The sequence below is a fragment of the Chenopodium album genome, chromosome 5 (genome assembly GCF_948465745.1).
Source record: "Chenopodium album chromosome 5, dcCheAlbu1.1, whole genome shotgun sequence".
Lineage (NCBI taxonomy): Eukaryota > Viridiplantae > Streptophyta > Magnoliopsida > Caryophyllales > Amaranthaceae > Chenopodium > Chenopodium album.
The window spans coordinates 33910840-33929283 of record NC_137838.1 but is presented as its reverse complement, the minus strand read 5'-3'; the positions used below and the strand labels follow the sequence as shown (position 1 = coordinate 33929283).

At 34.9% G+C, this 18444-nt stretch overlaps 1 protein-coding gene across 1 annotated transcript in view; it reads right to left on the bottom strand.

Annotated features, from left to right (window-relative positions):
- Positions 1-212: 212 nt before the first annotated feature.
- LOC145632065 (DExH-box ATP-dependent RNA helicase DExH16, mitochondrial-like) overlaps positions 213-18444 on the bottom strand; it is a 34339-nt gene continuing 16107 nt past the window's right edge. Inside the window, exons 7-16 of the mRNA XM_081684335.1 lie at positions 14427-14504; positions 10159-10327; positions 8513-8625; positions 8276-8356; positions 7434-7499; positions 6598-6662; positions 2906-2951; positions 2693-2809; positions 924-1015; positions 213-835 (exon numbers count right to left, since the gene is read on the bottom strand). Coding sequence (XP_081540461.1) covers positions 724-835; positions 924-1015; positions 2693-2809; positions 2906-2951; positions 6598-6662; positions 7434-7499; positions 8276-8356; positions 8513-8625; positions 10159-10327; positions 14427-14504 — 939 coding nt within the window. The 3' untranslated portion in view covers positions 213-723. The remainder of the gene's footprint in view (positions 836-923; positions 1016-2692; positions 2810-2905; positions 2952-6597; positions 6663-7433; positions 7500-8275; positions 8357-8512; positions 8626-10158; positions 10328-14426; positions 14505-18444) is intronic.

Sequence of the window (18444 nt, the reverse complement as noted above, 5' to 3'; positions counted from 1 at the left end):
TGCACATCCGGATCATAAAGGGGACCATGTGTAGAAGGTTTTGCTGGTGTCTCAGGTAGCCATGCATCAAACCAAACGCGAGCACGAATCATCTATTCCATTTTCAATTCTCTACCAGTAAGCTTATGAAACCCATTTGGGATCTGAGGATAAAAAATAATAATAATTCTAGTCTTTACAGTAATTTTTACTAAATATGTTTTAAAATTCCATTGGATTCCAAAAGTGTCCAAACAATTGAGCAAGACTGCAATAAGTTGAATAAAAAATCTGTACAATATGTGATTGTGATTACCCTATGTATTTAGCTCTCAACTGTTTATAATTTTTTTCATTGAATCAACAAAAACGTACACTAAAAACAAGTATTAAATTAAGAGATTAACAAAGTATAATGTAAAGCTATTTACACTTAATTTTGTCCATTTAGAAGACAATTGTATTATTATAATGAGGTATACATGAGGAAAGCAACTTAAGTCCTGTTGATCATGTAATTTCTTCCAACAACTTCGAGTAATACTTTGCCTGTCGACTGAGTATATGATGAACTGTCATTGCCATGTCCATTGTAAATTCTATGAGACCAAACACTTCGGAAAAGCATGGAATCGCAATCACTTGAGGAGTACTGCACGCTTCACTTCCCACAGTACAGTTCTAGAAAAGACTGATAGGCTTGACGGAAATTGCAATAGTATCAGTATTACACCAAAGGGGAGACTACAGTTGTGGCCTTTTATACAGGGATAAAAGAGATGATTTTGAAAGGGTTAATTTTTTCTTGAACTGTGGCTGCTGCCAACCATATTGCTCTAGGAACTCCTCGATCAACCTGGTAGATCACCGGGAAAAAAAATAAAATTAGAATAACACCAAAGGGATAGGCATACTAAAAACATCAATTGATCTCCAGTTATTACATGCTACAAATAGACTTCTGGGAAGCTGCCATTTCACGGTCAGGAAATGAATCGTCCAAGCGATAACTCAACCACACATAAAGCTCCAAGACCTTCATCAAAGAGATACTTATGTTAAATATGTTTAAGGAGCTGTAAGTTACAGTAAATTGAAAATAGATCTGTCAAAATAGGAATAATTCCATTTCTTCAAGGCCAAAATATTATATTTGAGATCTATCATGCATAATTTGCATCCTTGAGTTTCAATGACACTAAAGAGAAACGGAGAATAAAAGTTGACAAAATTTGTATGACAAAGATTAACAACATAATCCCTTAATTCTAACTTTATACACCCTCCGTATTTTAATACTTGCTACAATTTTCTTTTTGCGGCCATAATTTGTTACTTGCTCCATTTCCACTTTTGGAAACTTAAAACAATATTTACAATTTTCCTCCCCACTAATGGTCCCCTCATATCAAATTATAACATTTTTCATATTCTCTCTCTTCCCCACTTATACTTACTAGTAGATTTTATTTATTCTTCAACCAACCCCACTTCTATCACAAAACAATACTTTCTACTCCCTCCGTGTTTTAATAAGTGTTACAGTTTGACGGGCACATAGTTTTAGGCAATTTAACTGACTTAAATAAAATAAGAGGTAAGTGGGGTAGTTGGAGTATTAAAGAATTGTAAAAGAAAAATAGTAGGGTTAATAGTTTATTGAAAAGTAATGAATGTGATAGGAAAGATATACTTAAAAAAAAAAATAGTAGTGGATTTAGGTGGGGACCATGAGAGGAGAGAGATATAATATTTAAATGTAGTTTTTTTGCCAAAAAAAGGAAGTATAACAGTTATTAAAGCATGGCCGCATTTGATAAGTGTAGCACTTATTAAAACACGGAGAGAGTATATAGATAACATAAAATTGCGAGAATCCAACAATGACAAGAACACCACCACCACCACCACTACCACCAGCAACTACTTTTTCAGCATGATGATGATGATAAAATAGCCAACAGTCCTCAAAAACAGCAACTCAACTAATTTCCAGTTAAAAAGAAAACACAAACTTCTTCAACTGTTTTAATACCTTCCTACATTTTCAAATTCAATTAAACAATACGGAGTAACAAAGCAACAGGCTTCCAAAGCATCAAATCAACTAAAACACAAGCTCCCTCAACTTTTTATGCACCTTTCTACATTTTCACATTCCAATTAGACTATAAATTAATACAGAGTAACAAAGCCAAACAAGCGCTTGTATCAAGCATTCCTAGGGATCTTATTTAAATCAATATTCTACTGTATAAGATAACTTCCATCTCTTCTTATTTGTAGAAAAATAAAAAATTCATTATTGATCCCATAATATTTTTCACCTAAATTGCCAATGCACTATAGTCATTTTGGGAAACAATACAATATCCAATAAAGTGGACATTTAATTAATGCAAACCTCAGATACAGTGATAGCAAAAGGACTGGGCACAGACAGCACTTTTACACTATATCATAGGTCATCAATGTCATTCTTATTGCAACCAGAACGTGTGATATCTGAAACCAGGCAGAAATTGGATATATAATTGTTAAACCAAATGCACCGAAGGTTCTTGCTTCGTAGGGGAATGGCCCATTTTCCTTACAAGGGTATCATGTTACATACCTTGCAGTTTATTTATTTGAGAGAGAAAAGAGGGAGGGAGGGGGGGGGGGGGGGGTGAGGAGGTAATACATAAATTATAACTTCTATTAGGAGTCAAACCTTATGAATAGATTCCAGTTCTTGCATAGCAGCTGGTGTTTTAGGCACCTTAAGTGTCCCAGGTGTGAAAATCTCCCGTAAATTAACAATGCCTTTCTTGGCATATGTTTGTGCAAACTGTCCATATATATTTACAGAGTAAAATCAACTGTGAAAAAAAAAATTACAGTAATAAAAATTCATACATATAGCATGTGGATAAGATTTATTTACCTGCACAAGTCCTTGCGATGATATATCATCATCCACATCAACTGGACTGCACATAGAGACAGAATAAATGTTAAGACAATAGTGGTTTATGTACGACTCAACACAACATGGTTATTGCATTGCAAACTAATAGCATAAAATCAGTTACATACAAAAATAAAATAAGATTAAAAAATAAGATAATGATAAAATATTAAAGAAATGGAAAGTAAATTGTGCCATACCAGAGGTAGAATACACACACACACACACACACACTAAAAAAAAAAAATGTCATGCATACCATCATGTTTTGATACAATAAGGGCCAAAATTCAGCGATCATAATAAGAATACATAAAAGAGAAATGAAAGTAGATCTAAATAACGAATATCTGGTTTCAATAAAAGAAAAAAAAAAAAAAGCCAATATCTAAAAACGAATGCTTAGATTCTGTAGCCCAAGATGCCAAAGCTTAAAAATCTAGGAAGATCTGGGCAGTGCATATTTATCAGGCAGAGAGGAGGCACGAGGGAGCGCTACAGGCATGTGAACCCAGCTTGAGTGTCTGAATTCATTTTTTCAAACATGGAAGTTTTTCATTGTTGTTTTGCAAGGACTTCCCACACAATATGCTCTCCTTGATACCAGAAATATCTATGAGCAAAGAGGCCAGAAAAAGAAACAAGATTAAAAAGGGACATTGCAGGAATAGAACAAATAGACTGCCGACCCTTCCTACATTGTATGGATATCTAGAAGTAAACATTGTTACCTCCAAAATTAATAAAACAATTATATGACATAGACCACATAGTGGGTTTTCATTTGTGCATCTCTATCTTGGTGATAGGTGAGGAGACTCGTGAGAGCAACTTGTGTACGAATCTTAAGCCTTGCAATACCAACAACAATCAGTTCTAACAAATGATATAAAAGTAATTTCAACTTCTCAAATCAATATCATATCATATCAAATCCAACCATGCTGAGAAGAAATACAAATTCCCATCACCAATTGTTATTCTTTGCGACAGCAGGATACAAAATGTTCAAAAATTTCCAGTAGACTTTTTGGAAAGGCGATTCTAGACAGAAAGCTGGTAAGAATTATAAGAGGACTACCCCAAAGAGTGAATGATACTACAGAAATTTATCCATAGACAATGGCAATAATACATTGTAGAACAATATGGATTATGGATAAAGGATTACGCTTATGTCCAAACTCTCTCTATTATTTCTCTCTATACCTTTTCCTAACAATACTTTTTTCCAATCAATGGATAATGCCAAGAACATGCAGAGGCACAGAATTAACAATGTATTTGGGAGCCAAGTTGATTTGGAAAAAAATTGATTAAGACTAAATATTTGTAGAAAGTAAAACTACAAAAGTATGTGGAAATCTTTTATTTTCACTATTTTCATGTGTTATTATGGAAATACAAGAAAATAGGGTATTATCCTTTAAATTTATCATATTGATTTGCATAATTTTACACAGATATTCCCATCACTTCTAAGGGGAAAAAAGTATGAAAACAGCAAAATATAATTAAGGGATTTACCCATCATATTTACTCACTTTTTCTATTTTGCTATTTTCTGTTCAACAACCAAACATTGAAGAGCTACGAAATCTTATGTTACTTGGACATGGCTAAAATCGCGCAGTGTTTGTGTCAACACAACATGACACGGGATCCGTGTCCGACCCTTCACTATGCACTCGGACACTTCCATTAAAAGTGGAGAGGAAAAAAGAGAAGCATGAAAGTAAACCATATCTTGTTTGAAGACCACCCATTGATATCAATCAATCAATCAAAGCCTTAATCCCATAACGATGGGGTGGGCTAACATGAACCAAATTTGATTATTTCGTGTAATCATTGACATAAATCTTCTTCCTCCATCCCTTACAATCCAATACTTTATCATCATGCAAATCCATATATTTTATATTCTTCCTAACTTTTTCCAACCTAATCATTTTCGGTCTCTCTCCCTCGTTTAACCCCTCCATGGTCCCACTCTTCCACTCTTCGAACCGGTGCACCCCGGGTCTCCGTCTTACATGCCCGAACCAACGCAGACGATTTTCCCTTAAATTGTCTGCAATGCCTGCCACACCTAATTTTTTGTGAATAACCTCATTTCTGTATTTATCTCTTCAAGTGTTCCCACACATCCACCTCAACATGCGCATTTCCATAACCTCCATCTTTTTAAAGTGCTCCTTAGAAGCCCAACATTCTATACCATAGAGCAACACTGGTAATAGAGGGCAGTCCTGTAGAATTTTCCCTACAACTGTAAAGGAAACCACCATTGATATAGAGAAGATTTTTTATTTTTTTATTTTTTTATAGGGATATAAAGAAGATGGAGAGAAGAAGATTGCCATTTATTAGAAGAATTTGTCGAGGAGAGAATTAAAATTACAAAAAAATAGGGGTGGACGTAATGAAAAATTTAAAGCTTTTGTAATATATAATTTATATAAGTTTAAGTGACGTATTGACGTGTCCCCAAACCCATGTCCATATTTCGGACAGAGTCCCCGTGTCCTAAAATTTTGGAACTTGTCGGATCGGACACTTGGACATGTGTCGTGTTCGACACCTATTCTCGAGTCCATGTAACATAGATGAAATCCTATTTATGCACTTTTACCCAATTTTTGTCACTGGAGCTTGATTCCGAAATCTCTACAAAATCAAGCTTTCAATTTAAATCATGTGTTAAACAAAGTTGCTAGCATATATTATAGTGAAAATTGGCTTGTTAGACATCAAACAATTTCCTCTTCATTCAATTTTTTCAAAATACTTCATTTCTCTTCTGCACCTGTTGCACCTGTTACAAACACTCAACATTCTAACAAGGGTATGGAAAACTTACACAAAAGGCTCAACCAAACTCTTCAACGATTCAATTATTTCAATCCACATAATTGTAGAAGAACGTGTGAAAACATAAGAAAGAGAAGAATATGTGTGGATATGAGCTACAAATAAGCACGTCAATGATAACTAATAAGTAAGCCAAAAATATGTGTATGTATCTGTACATTTAGCACATGTTAAACAATCTTCTCATAATTTAGATATGTTCCATAGCCATGTTCCCACATCCAAGTACAATTTTTGGACATAGTCCACGTGTCTAACAATTGAAGTAAATCCCAAAGTGATTTGGGATCGGCTAACATGAACCTTGATAAAGAATCGTCCAAAACAGAACAGGAGTATAACAATATACGTAGTAATTGATTGAATAAAAGTGTTTAAAAAAAATGTGTTAAGTGAGAAATAGAAAAATTATACAAATAAAAGTTAAGAGAGTTTGAAACAGTGGTAAGGTGATAAAAAGGGAGGAGAAACATGGGAGTAAAAACACAAAATTTTGAGAAAACTTTAGCGCAAGAAATAATTAAAGTACGCAAAACACAGATTGATGGTAAATAATAAAATACATTCTCAATATATCTGCTGTGATTCTCTTTCTATTTTTAGAGAGGACAATTTGTCACAATTCTGTTTAGAGATCTATAATTTTAATCATCTTTCTTCATCTGATGAAATTCATTCTTTGACTAAAACTTAAAGATGGCAACACAGTGATTAATAATGAAAATCAGATAAAAGAAACAAGCAAGTGCACACAGAAAGGGCCAATCAAAGAAAACCTGCTCAAAGTCTAATACCTGATACAGAAGATATATTTCTCACGCAAACCAAGTGGAAGCTCATCGATAATGGCAGCTACTTTCTGTGTCAACTTCGGCTTGTTAGCATTTAAAATAACACCGAAAATATGTTTATGTGGTGCAAAAGTGTTACAAGAAAGGAACAAAAATGCAAAGAAAAAACAATAAGAGAGGGGGTGGGGGTAAGTTTATCGACAACCACCTTGATGCCTTAAGTTTCTCTGACACAACCATATTTTATCCTACTAAAATAGCTTTATTAATATTTGTGTAACTGTCTATGGTAACCAATGACAAATCTGTTCTAACAAGATAGGTTTAAATTGACAATATCTTAAAAGAAGACCCAATGTACACAGAATTTTTTATTTTGCACCTAAACTGTTAGATTTACACTAATATTATTGTACACCCAATGTACACTGAATTTTTTATTTTGCACCTAAGAGTGCAAACACATCCCCAAATTCCATGGACAGAACTCAAGGCAATGTGTCAACTAAATCTCCTGACTGTGAGTACAGTGGCATAATTTCAAGCCCTCTATTTATTAGGGATTTTTGCTACTTATGTGGGTTGTGTGACATCATAAAATGGTACAATGAACAGGCGGCATTTGAAGCGAGGGAAATACAGATGACCCTTTCTGGTGGTAAGCTTCTATGTTGGAGTTTGTGCAAAAAAAAAAAAAAGTGAGCCGGTTGGGGGAAGGATTGGATAACTCTTTTTTTCATTTTTTTAAAATATATTACATTAGTTGGAATGAATAATTTTTCAGCATTATACCAAAGAATGTGATTGCAATGAGAATGATACATTTTGTTTTTACATACCAGCAATTCTTCACAATTGGACATGAAGTAATTTGATGCTAATTTAGAATTGATTGAAAAGTGTTCCTGCAAAATAAGAAACCAAATTAACGGCAACAGAGTTGACTAATGATCTAAATATATATGCTACCAAAATCAGCAAAGCCCTCTGATAAATTTATGTTAATTGCACCCACTGTAGCCTCAAAGACCAAAGTGCGTTGATGAGAAAGTGTTGCATGACAAGATTGGAGAGAGGGTGTTGCATGTGGGGTTTCTAAGAAAAGTGTTGCATGTGGGTTTCCTGTAAGAAAAAGTAAGAGAGTGTTGCAAACGAGGTTTGTGTTAGAGAAAGTAGGAAAATATCCTCTCAACCCAGCAATAGCCTATAGAGATTGAGTTCATGTCTGCAATCATATTGCCAGATATAATCCGTATTTTATGTCCGCACCGGAGTTGGGTAGTATCGACATAGGTGCGGTAACCGGTAAGGCAATATGACAAGTCTGAGCATCACAACCTTGAGGTCACTGATAACCCCATCACCCACCTTCCACAAGACAATGCTACCAGAATACATGCTAACAATTATTAAAATGGACTGGAGAGAATCCCTTAGCAACTTGAGAAAAGATGTTGAAGACCTCATGATTTAGAAGGGAGCCGAACAGAAATAGTGATTGAAACCCTCTCCCTCTCTTCCTCAATACAAACAGAGATGCCCTTATAATTTCAGAAAATATTGGTGTACACGATTTCTGTCAATACAAACAGAAGTCGAGACCCATAATACAGAAAATAAATGATACAGTAATAGCTATGTGATTTGTTGTTTCATGGGGGAGGATAGTGAGATAATTTACCAATATCTGGTACAATCCATTTTGTGGATTCGCTCTTGAATACATGAGCATAAGATCATAGCTCGGAAACAATCCCGCACACTGCAAAGAATATACATGATCAAAAATACAAAAAGGCAATAGACTCGTAACGTAAAAACCTATTTGCTTCATCTATAGAATGTTTCATAGGAAGCTATACAATAGAAACAATTCAAATGAAGTCCAATTACAGCTGCAGTAGTTTAACTTTTTCACCTCTAGGTCTGGAGATGGAGAGTTGAGTGATGAATGTAGTAGTGGTAGATCTTCCCCGTTTAGACATGTCACTTCACCAACTGGATACTTGGACCCAAATCTACCAGCTCTTCCTACAAGAACCATGGATCATCTCATAAAACAGTGATTAACGACAATTAAAGTCACATAACATGATATTTTACATATTCATCTTATTTCAAGAAACATGAATGTATTAGGGCTTGATTACTGTTACATCAAATAATCGAATTACCCATGTTTGCATTAATATTGCATCAACATATACCTATCACTGAAATTCAAAGATCACAGAAAGCAGAAATCTGCTGTAGGAGAAAAAAGAAAATGCAGGATGGAAGCACAAAATTCTATGACTCTATCTCCATAACACAGGAAAACTGAGCAGAAAAATTGCCTATGTATGGTACACCTGAGAAAAACTTATTATAAAACATCCTTCAAACATAAGGCCTAGGAAAAACTAAAAGCATACGATATTTTACAGACGTCTGAAACAGTGGCAATTCCAGTATGGGTTCAGTGGGTTCAGCTGAACCCATACTGGATTTGGGCAAAATTCGTAATTTAGAGATAAAATAAATATAAGATAAATATAAGATAAATAAATATGCAACTACTAAATGATACTATGTATTGTCTGTGGTTCAGCGGTCAAGAACTCTTGTGAAAGACTCTCACTAGTTGACGCGGGATCTAATCCCATGCCAAACCCATTTTGCTTTTTTTTTTTTTAATTTTTTTCCAAAAAAAACTGCACATTTTATATAGTACTACCCGCCTATTAATTTCTATGATTGTTTTGTTGCTTCATTTGACTTTCATTATATCGTTTCTACTTTTTTATTAAATTTATTAAATATGTATTTACTTTTTTATTATTCTTGCACGATTACTGATCATTATTGGTAGTATGTATCTAATTAAGATTTAAGACACCATAGTATGAATAGGAGGGTGTGGATCTAATAATAGTAATTAACGGTATGGGTCAAAATATTATAGTGGCTACAAAATTAGTGTGGTCATTGTAAAACTATCCTTATATACTACAGAGTACCTTGTAAATTTCAATAATTATTTTTGCTTCATTTCTTGTTGTTACTGAATATTTTTTCCTTTTCATTAAAGTCAAAGCATGTGGAGTATTTTATTTTACACAATCATACTTTTATTTTGTATATCTTGTTATATTTATCGATATATCGATCAACTAGATTATCTAATGAAGTAATGAGCTCCGAGAATCCGAACCCATAATGGAAAAATCCTGGAATCGCCACTGGTCTGAAAACACTTGATCCAGAAAGATTTATCAATGCTATCATACAATTGGGGAAAAAAAAAAAAAAAAAAAAAAAAAAAAAAAAAAAGGAAATGAGGGAGGGAAGAAGAGAGAAAAAGAAAAAAATTGGTTTACATGTAACCTGTTGGTGAATATTCCAATGCAAAAATCCTAACTCCCCTCCCCCCCCCCCCCCCCCAGCGACCTCATGTTGTTAACATCATTCACTGTGTTGACAAGTGATGGAATTTTCATCATTTCATCGATGCATTTGCAGTTTTAAGAAAATCACGTCTCTTCCATACAGTGGAGTTAATAAAAGTCACAGAATACAACAGACCTGCTATTTGCTTGATCTCTGGCACGGTCAGATCACGCATCTCTTGACCATCAAACTTTTGCAGCGTTGAAAATATGATTCTAGAAATATTTAAATTGAGACCCATTCCAATAGCATCACTAGCCACAAGAACATCAAACTCACTGGTAGCATCATTAAACATAGTTGCCTGCATTACTAAGCAAAAGATGATCTTAGTGAGTCTGATCAAACAGGTATCAGGGGCACAGAGAACAAAATATTAACCAAAAAGACTTGGAGTTATCACCAGGAGCAAGGAATGGAATAAGCATCAATTCAGTAAATATACTGTGCATAGACTGATTTAACACAAATTTTCAGCAACTTAGTATTATCTCTAATATTTAAGATGTGTAAAGATCTTATGAAAGCCCAAAGCATGTAGAAATGGAACGGACCGTATTAAACAGGTCCCCGGTCCTTAAAAAATGCTTATTCCGGGTTTCGATCCATTCCGGTACCATCCCTAACTACCCCTGGACCTGTTTAATACGGTCCGTTCCTCCTATTTTTTTCCTGCATTTTAACAACATTGCTAATCTTCATGGGGGTTTGCCCATTCCTACATTTTAATAAAGATCCATTCCTGCATTTTTGCCCAAAATTTTCTCAAATTCTTGCTTGTTTGTGCTTAATTTTTCTTGAGAATGATGTATTGTAGTATTTTGTGTTTAAACTTGAATTCGAACTTGAATTGTTCGAAATTGTCGAAAACTTGAATTGCTCGAAATTGTCGAAACTAGGGCTCGAATTGGGGCTTTAGATTTTCGCCAAAAATTTTCTCAAATTCTTGCTTGGTTGTGCTTAGTTTTTCTTGATAATGATGTATTCTTATGTTTGAACTTCAATTCGAGTTTGAATTGCCCAAAATTGGCCTTTTTTGTCCAAAAATATACACGAATTTTTGGTTGGATTTTTAATAAAATTTGCTTGTTTAGGGCTTGTTTGGCATCAATTTTGGTTTTCAGTTTTCTGTTTTTTTGAAAACCAAAAACAAAAATCAGGAAATAAGAAAAAGGTGTTTCCACTTTTCTGTTGTCAGTTTACAAAATTATCATAATTTTAATAAGGTTATATAATTTTTCATTCATTATGGGACACATATCATATACTTTTAGAAAACAAAAAATCAAAAAATAGAAAACCACAGCAATGCCAAACGAACCCTTAGATGCTTGATTATGCTTATGAATTAATGTGCCCAAATGTGGGATTTCTTGAATTGTTGGTCTGAGACTTGCACGATGTTAGTAGTGATGCTGGTTGAAATTCATTATTGTGTATATGCTCTTGTTGAGTCTATGCTATATGATATTTCGGATCCATTTAAATTACTTTGTCAATTCATGTTTTTTATGTCAATTCATGTTGGGATGAATTCAAGTAAAATTGTATGTAAAATTCCCCTAATTTGATAGTGCTGTGATGGAAATGGACTCGTGCTAGTTTAATATTTTTCCTTTATTTGTAAGATTAAATATTTTATTTAAGGTTAATTTAAGGTTTAATTAAGATTTAAGATTTGAGTTTACTCTGTTGCGTGTTATGTCTACTTGTACACTTCATGTAAGGTATAATTGTCTAATGTATTCATGTTTTTTGATAAGGTATAATTCGTCATCAACTTGAGTGAACTTCGTCAGAGAGTGAAATGTGCTACTAGCCTAGGTAAAATTGTTAAACTATTTCAGGATTTGAGGGAAAAAAACAAAACAGATTTATTAAGTTCTTCCATTTTTAAGAACTTGATAAATCTAAAAAACGACCGAAAGGCTAGTGGGCCTCTAGCACACGAGCTCTATAATGTGTTTGATAGGACACAGTTTGTCTTCAACCCATCTACGACAATGCAAATATGCAGCCATGAGGTGGCATCGGTCCTTGGTATTGCAGATACCGGGATCGTGATTGATCTCTCTACGTTGAAACACTGTTCTATTTTTCCTTCTTACCTCTCCCTTTTAATAAGGGGGGAAAAACCCCTGTTTGCCTCTGATCTTAGGGATAGTATCGTTAAAATGGAGATTGGAACAAAGGAGGATGAGGTGATCTTTCAAAAACGGTTTACCTTGTTTGTCAGGACCAGGTACCAAAATTGTTTGAATTAGCTGATGATTTAGAGAAGGTTAATTCTTTGAATTGGCCTGAAATTGTACTTGGTCATCTAAAAAAAGGTTTGATTGAGTCCAAAGCTGCTTTGGCTACACTCCTCCGTTTGCCGCAACCTGCAGCTCCGATCACTCCAGCCTTCGCCGCCTCACGGCCCTCACCGGAAGTCAGTCCGGCTCGGAAGTTCGGTTAAAAAAATAGAACAAACAGGTTAAAAAAAATAGCAGGGATTAGCAGTGTTGTTAAAATGCAGGAAAAAAAAAACGGATGAAGTCGGTCCCAACCGGTCCAAAAACGGAACGGACCGTATTAAACAGGTCCAGACCGGCAGAATACGGTCCGGTCCCCGGTCCTTAAAAAATGCTTATTCCGGGTTTCGATCCATTCCGGTCCAGCCCTAACTACCCCATTTGAACCCCTACTATCCCAACCCCTACTGAAACCCCTACTACCCCATCCCCTACTATCCCAACCTCTACTGATAGTTAGAATCCCTACTATTTCCCAACCCCTACTGAAAGAACCCCTACTATTTCCAAACCCCTACAACCAACCCCTACTGTTAGAACCCCTACTACCAACCCAAAACCTCTACTACCAAACCCCTACTATCCCTGGTGATAGAAACCCCTACAACCACATTTGAACCCCTACTATCCCAAAACCCTACTAACAAAAAGCTTCTTCAACTTTGCACCGAGGAAGATCAAAACCCCATGAATCCCTCATTCGCCCTTACGGGGTGTATGTCCTCCACTTGCCACCGTAACAAAAAAATTGCAACCTCTTTGGATTTAATCCATAAGTCAAGGAACCTCAATATGGCATAGGTCCCTTTAAATTCAATTGACACCTTTAAGTCCAAGTGAACCAGATTTAATCCCTAAGTCAAGGAACCTCAATATGGCATTGGTCCCTTCAAGTTCGATTGGCACCTATACGAATTCGGTGAAGATTTCTTCCCCTAAAAAAAAGTGTTAACTTGCGTTCGGAACAAAGAGTAGCTCAAGAAACGAAGACAAAGATACCGAAGAACAAGTTGTAAACCTCTATGGACGTTCTTGCGTCTTTTGCTAATTTAATTGAATATAAATTTGAGCAAATTACATATAATACTTATACTTGGATTAATCAGACTTCGCTTCCTGGACAAGCTGTAAACCTCTATGGACGTTCTTGCGTCTTTCCTTAATTTAATTGAATATAAATATGAGCAAATTTCAAATAATGTCGAATACTTATACTTGGATTAATCAGACTTTGCTTCTTAAATTGATTAGGAGTAAAAATACACATCAAATTGATATCAGATTCATCAATTATATTTCACAATATTCAGCCTAAACGCTTCAATTATATTCACAATATTCAGCCTAAACACTTCTTATCTTCTTGGTTTGTCTTGGATTAATTCCATGAGAAAATGGACATCTTTGGTGTAAAGTTCAGCAGAAAGGCAGATAGAAACCCTACTGTTATATCAATTTAAGTTGTGTGGCAGAAATCTGGGATATTCATCTTCATTCAATTATATGACTAACTTGGGATTACTTAAGTTACTTGGTTATATATTTAGGGATATAAATGCCCACACACTATTCATAAAAGCTCAAAAAAAAAAAAAAAAAAAAAAAACAAAAAAAAGTAGTTAACTAACATTTTTAGGGATATAAATGTTTGTTTAACATTCATCAGAGTTTGCTTGAATTTTTAAAAGTTAGGGATATAGCCCAAAACACTGATATTCAACTTTCTGCCTTGGGTGTAACATCTAGAAACTTTCCAATCCCTTAAGATCTAACTCATAGTCTAACCTTATAGGATTAGAGAATATTTTATCGATTACTAAACGCAGAAAATATCCATTTTCTACATAGGTAATCAATTTTAAACAAAAGTAGGTCCTAAAAACACTACTGAACCTCCAATTCATGGCTTGGTTCTTTACATGAAAGTTTCACATCATCCATTGGGTTGCATATACCGAAACACTTTATCACATTTAAATATGAGACATGTTCAGCCATCCCAATAACCAGTTCAGTGAAATCTTCAATCTTTGCCTTGAACCCAACAGAACATAAAGGTTGCTGAAACTCATAATATGTAGAAAGCATGAGAATATACAATGTCATTACCTGTCTAGTACGAGTTTCCGGGGGTAGTGAACCGTACACAACAGAGCAAAGATGATTTCCCTCATTTTCAATTTTTCTCTGAGAAATAGACGAGAAATCTGATTAGATATGACACTAACCAGCAGCATACATAAAATTACAATCTGGTTAGATGTGACACTACCAGCAGCATAAAATAAAATTACGAGTGCATTTCACAAACACTCAAACCTAACCAAGAAGCCAACAATACACAAAGACCCGCAAATAAAGTCATCCTTAGACAAGAAACAAAGAAAAACATCAGTAGTGAATCTCAAAAGAGGGCCATACTCATCTATAAAACCATCATGATGGATTATATACTCATTTTTTTAGTGGATAGAGACAATTCTCTTTATAAACAAGAATCTCCTTTAGAGTGCAACAAAACCCAGCAAAAAGAACGTAACACAGTATAGAGTAGTAATACCTTTTTTTATATAGTTAGGACAGATCGTGTATAAAAAATTCTGCATACCCAATAATATCAATCTAGCTAAAAAGCTAATATACAACCACCCGAACACCATGGAGATACTTAGAACAAATAAGTGAAGTATACAAAATCAAGCGAGTGACAAAAAACTATTTCAGAAGAAAATACTCCCTCCATTTTCTTTAATTGCAACATTTTCTATAATCAGCCTTTTTTAATCTCAACACTTCCTTAAATGGAAATACTCATCACTATTTTATTATATCCGTTTCCTCAAATGGTCCCCACTCCTACCCTGCTCACTCTTTTATAATATTTCTCTTCTCTCACATCCCTTACTTTTACATAAACTATTCACCCACTATCACTTTCTTTTCATTTTTTAACTCCCAACAAACCCCACTTACACAATATTATTACAAATTCAACTCAATCGCATAAAACTCTGTGATGGTCAAATTGTTGCAAGTAAAAACAGAGGGAGTAGAATGTAATATCTTCTTTTTACATTGACATGCCATTAAAGTAAGGAAATTTTGTCAAATAACACCTTTTATAACCCTTTTGTTGTAAAAAACACCTTATAAATATTTTTTTGTTAAAACACACCTAAAACCAGAATTTTTTTTGCAAGAACACACCTTAGGGCGGTTTTAGGAGGATTGACTCGGTTTTACGACGTTGATCATCACGTGCCGACACCCTTCCTTTCTTTTTCCCCCTTTTTTCTCCAATTACTTTCTCTCTCCTCAAAACAACCGAACCACAACCTAGCCAACCCAGCCGTACACCACCACCCACCAACCTAACCGCCATCACTAGCCACCTAAATCATTCTAAACCCACCACATACACCATACATCACCCTCCAAAACTACTAGACCCACCATGAAAACTACCCCAAAAAAAAAACTTTAAGCATCTCCATAAACACCCCTAACCACCTCATAAGCAACCCCAAACATCTTGACAAAAACCCTGAACACAAACCAATAGAGAGAGAAGAGGGTTGGTAGTGGTTTTTGCCCCTTTCATACCTCCAATTGAAAACCCTAAACTAAGGTAAATAAAAAAATGACAAAATTAGCAATCAATTTCATTGATTTTAACAACTTACCTTCCTCAAAATTAGGTTAATTAAGGTTCTTTGCAGCAATTTGAGCAAAACAATGGAGTTAATTAATTGAGCAAAAACGAAGGTTTGTTGCTAGGAAGAACAGAGGAGAAAGAAAGTCCAATTAGAGAGGAATAGGGGGGAAAAAAAAAAGAAAGGAAGGGGCTTTTTCAAGTGGCTAGTGATGGCGGCTAGGTTGGTGGGTGGTGGTGTCGGCGGTTGGGTTGGCTAGGCGGTGGTGTCGGTGTCGATGGTTGGGTTGGTTAGGTTGTGGTTTGGTGGTTTTGAGGAGAGAGAAAATAATTGGAGTAAAAAGGGGGAAAAAGAAAGGAAAGGTGTCGTCACGTGACCTTCACGTGATGGTCACCGAAAACCGAGTCAATCCCTCTAAAACCGCCCTAAGGTGTGTTCTCAAAAAAAACAAAAAAGAAAAAAAAAACGGTTTTAGGTGTGTTTTAACAAAAAAAATAAAATAAAATAAATAAATAAATAAATAAAATAAAAAATAAAATATAAGGTGCTTTTTCACAACTACAGGGTTATAAAAGGTGTTAAATTTTCCTTCAAGTAATTGAACTTCAAGTTGACAGTGTACAAGAACTTGTACATGATTGGCTAAATAATGGAGGGATATTTAAGAATACTTGCAGGTACTATAGAGCGCAAAGAACAGCATTTTCAGCCTTATAAATTAAACTTGAAGTAAGAAAATAATGTCTGTGTTTCCATCTTTAACGCCAGATACCGATCCAAATAAGCCTTTGTTCTGTCCTAATGAGCATCTTTGGGTGAATCCTAAAAAAATCTACTCCCTCCGTGTTTTAATAAGGGTTATATTTAATTAAGTTAAATAAAATAAGAGGTAAGTGGGGTAGTTAGAGTATTAAAAATTGTAAAAGAAAGGTAGTGGGGTTAATAGTGTATTGAAAAGTAATGAATGTGAGGAAATAAACAATAAAAAAATAGTAGTGGGTTTAGGTAGGGACCATAAGAGGAGAGAGATAACATTAAAATGTAGTTTTTTGGCAAAAAAGAAAGTATAACACTTATTTAAACACAGCCGCATTTAGTAAGTGTAACACTTATTAAAACACGGAGTAATTAATACCAAATTGGGATGATGTTGAATTGAACTACATAAAGAATCATTTTCACGTAACAAAACATAGTTACGAGGGTATTTCTAGAGGTGTCAATTTGGGTGTATTTCTAGAGAACAGGCCACTTTGGGTTTAAATGTATTTTTCTCAGGTTGTGTTGGTTATTAACAGCTTAAGTAATTTTTCCATCATATTTTGCACAAATGTAGTCGAGAAATCCATAATGCATAGCTGTGCTATAACAGATACAAGAAAGAACAAATGTTGAATGCAAAATCAAACAAGAAAACACACGGAATTTACATGGTTCACCAACAATGTGTTAACACAGGCAAGAGTAATAATTTTATTAATCTTGAGAAATAACAGATTACAAATTTAAGAAACCAATAAATGGAAAAACAGAATGATCAATGGACAGAATGATCGTCTCTCGGATGCTATCTCTCGTAATCTCTTTAAGATCTCAGATGAAAGATACAACATAAAACTGTCAAATTTCTAAAGTACTTGGCTAGGAATAACCTCAAGGAGTTTATACAGTGCTCCCTATAATAGGATATATAACCCATGTATAAGAAAATAAATCCCGCGTGAAAACCGGCCTAAACCCAGGAAAGTGAACATGAACTTAACCAAACATCCACCATTCGGCACGGACAGCGAACCCCTTGCAATTCTTCCCAAAATCCCCGACGAGGCACAGACGTGAGACATGCCTCCCTATGGCATGGCGTGTCTCCCTACTACTTCCTAGCCACAATTCAAGGCACATTTCTTTCAGTTATAAATATCTCATGTATAGCTACACAATTTTGTGAGACAAAAGGGTTAAGGAACATAAACTTTTGATCTATTACACACATTTACAAGCTTCCTAAACATCAACAAAACATTGATACTTATTTTGTCAATAGGAGATTTAGTAAGTTGTGAAATTCGAGTCAAAGAAATGTGTTAAATAAGATAAAGTGAGCCATGGAAGCCGCTTTCGATGAATGAGAACTAGCAACGATTAGACACTCTTAAGAAAGGGTTTATAAATCACCAAAGAGCTCCTATAAAAGATGTATTTGTGTGGATATGTCTAGAATAGGCGTATCTAGAGAAGCCATGTATCTAGAACACTTGTTGCATGATATGAGAATAATCTAGAAATAAGGCTAAGATTCGAGGGGCATATAAATAGGCACAAAGGCATCATTTGTATATCATAAAGGGAATGCAAGCAGTCTTTTTCAAATATTTTCTCAAATTATTCTTCCTTTAACCTTCCCCCCACATCTCATAGACAAAGTAAGGGAGAGGAAAAATGGACACCGAGTGCGCATCAAAGAGTATACATAC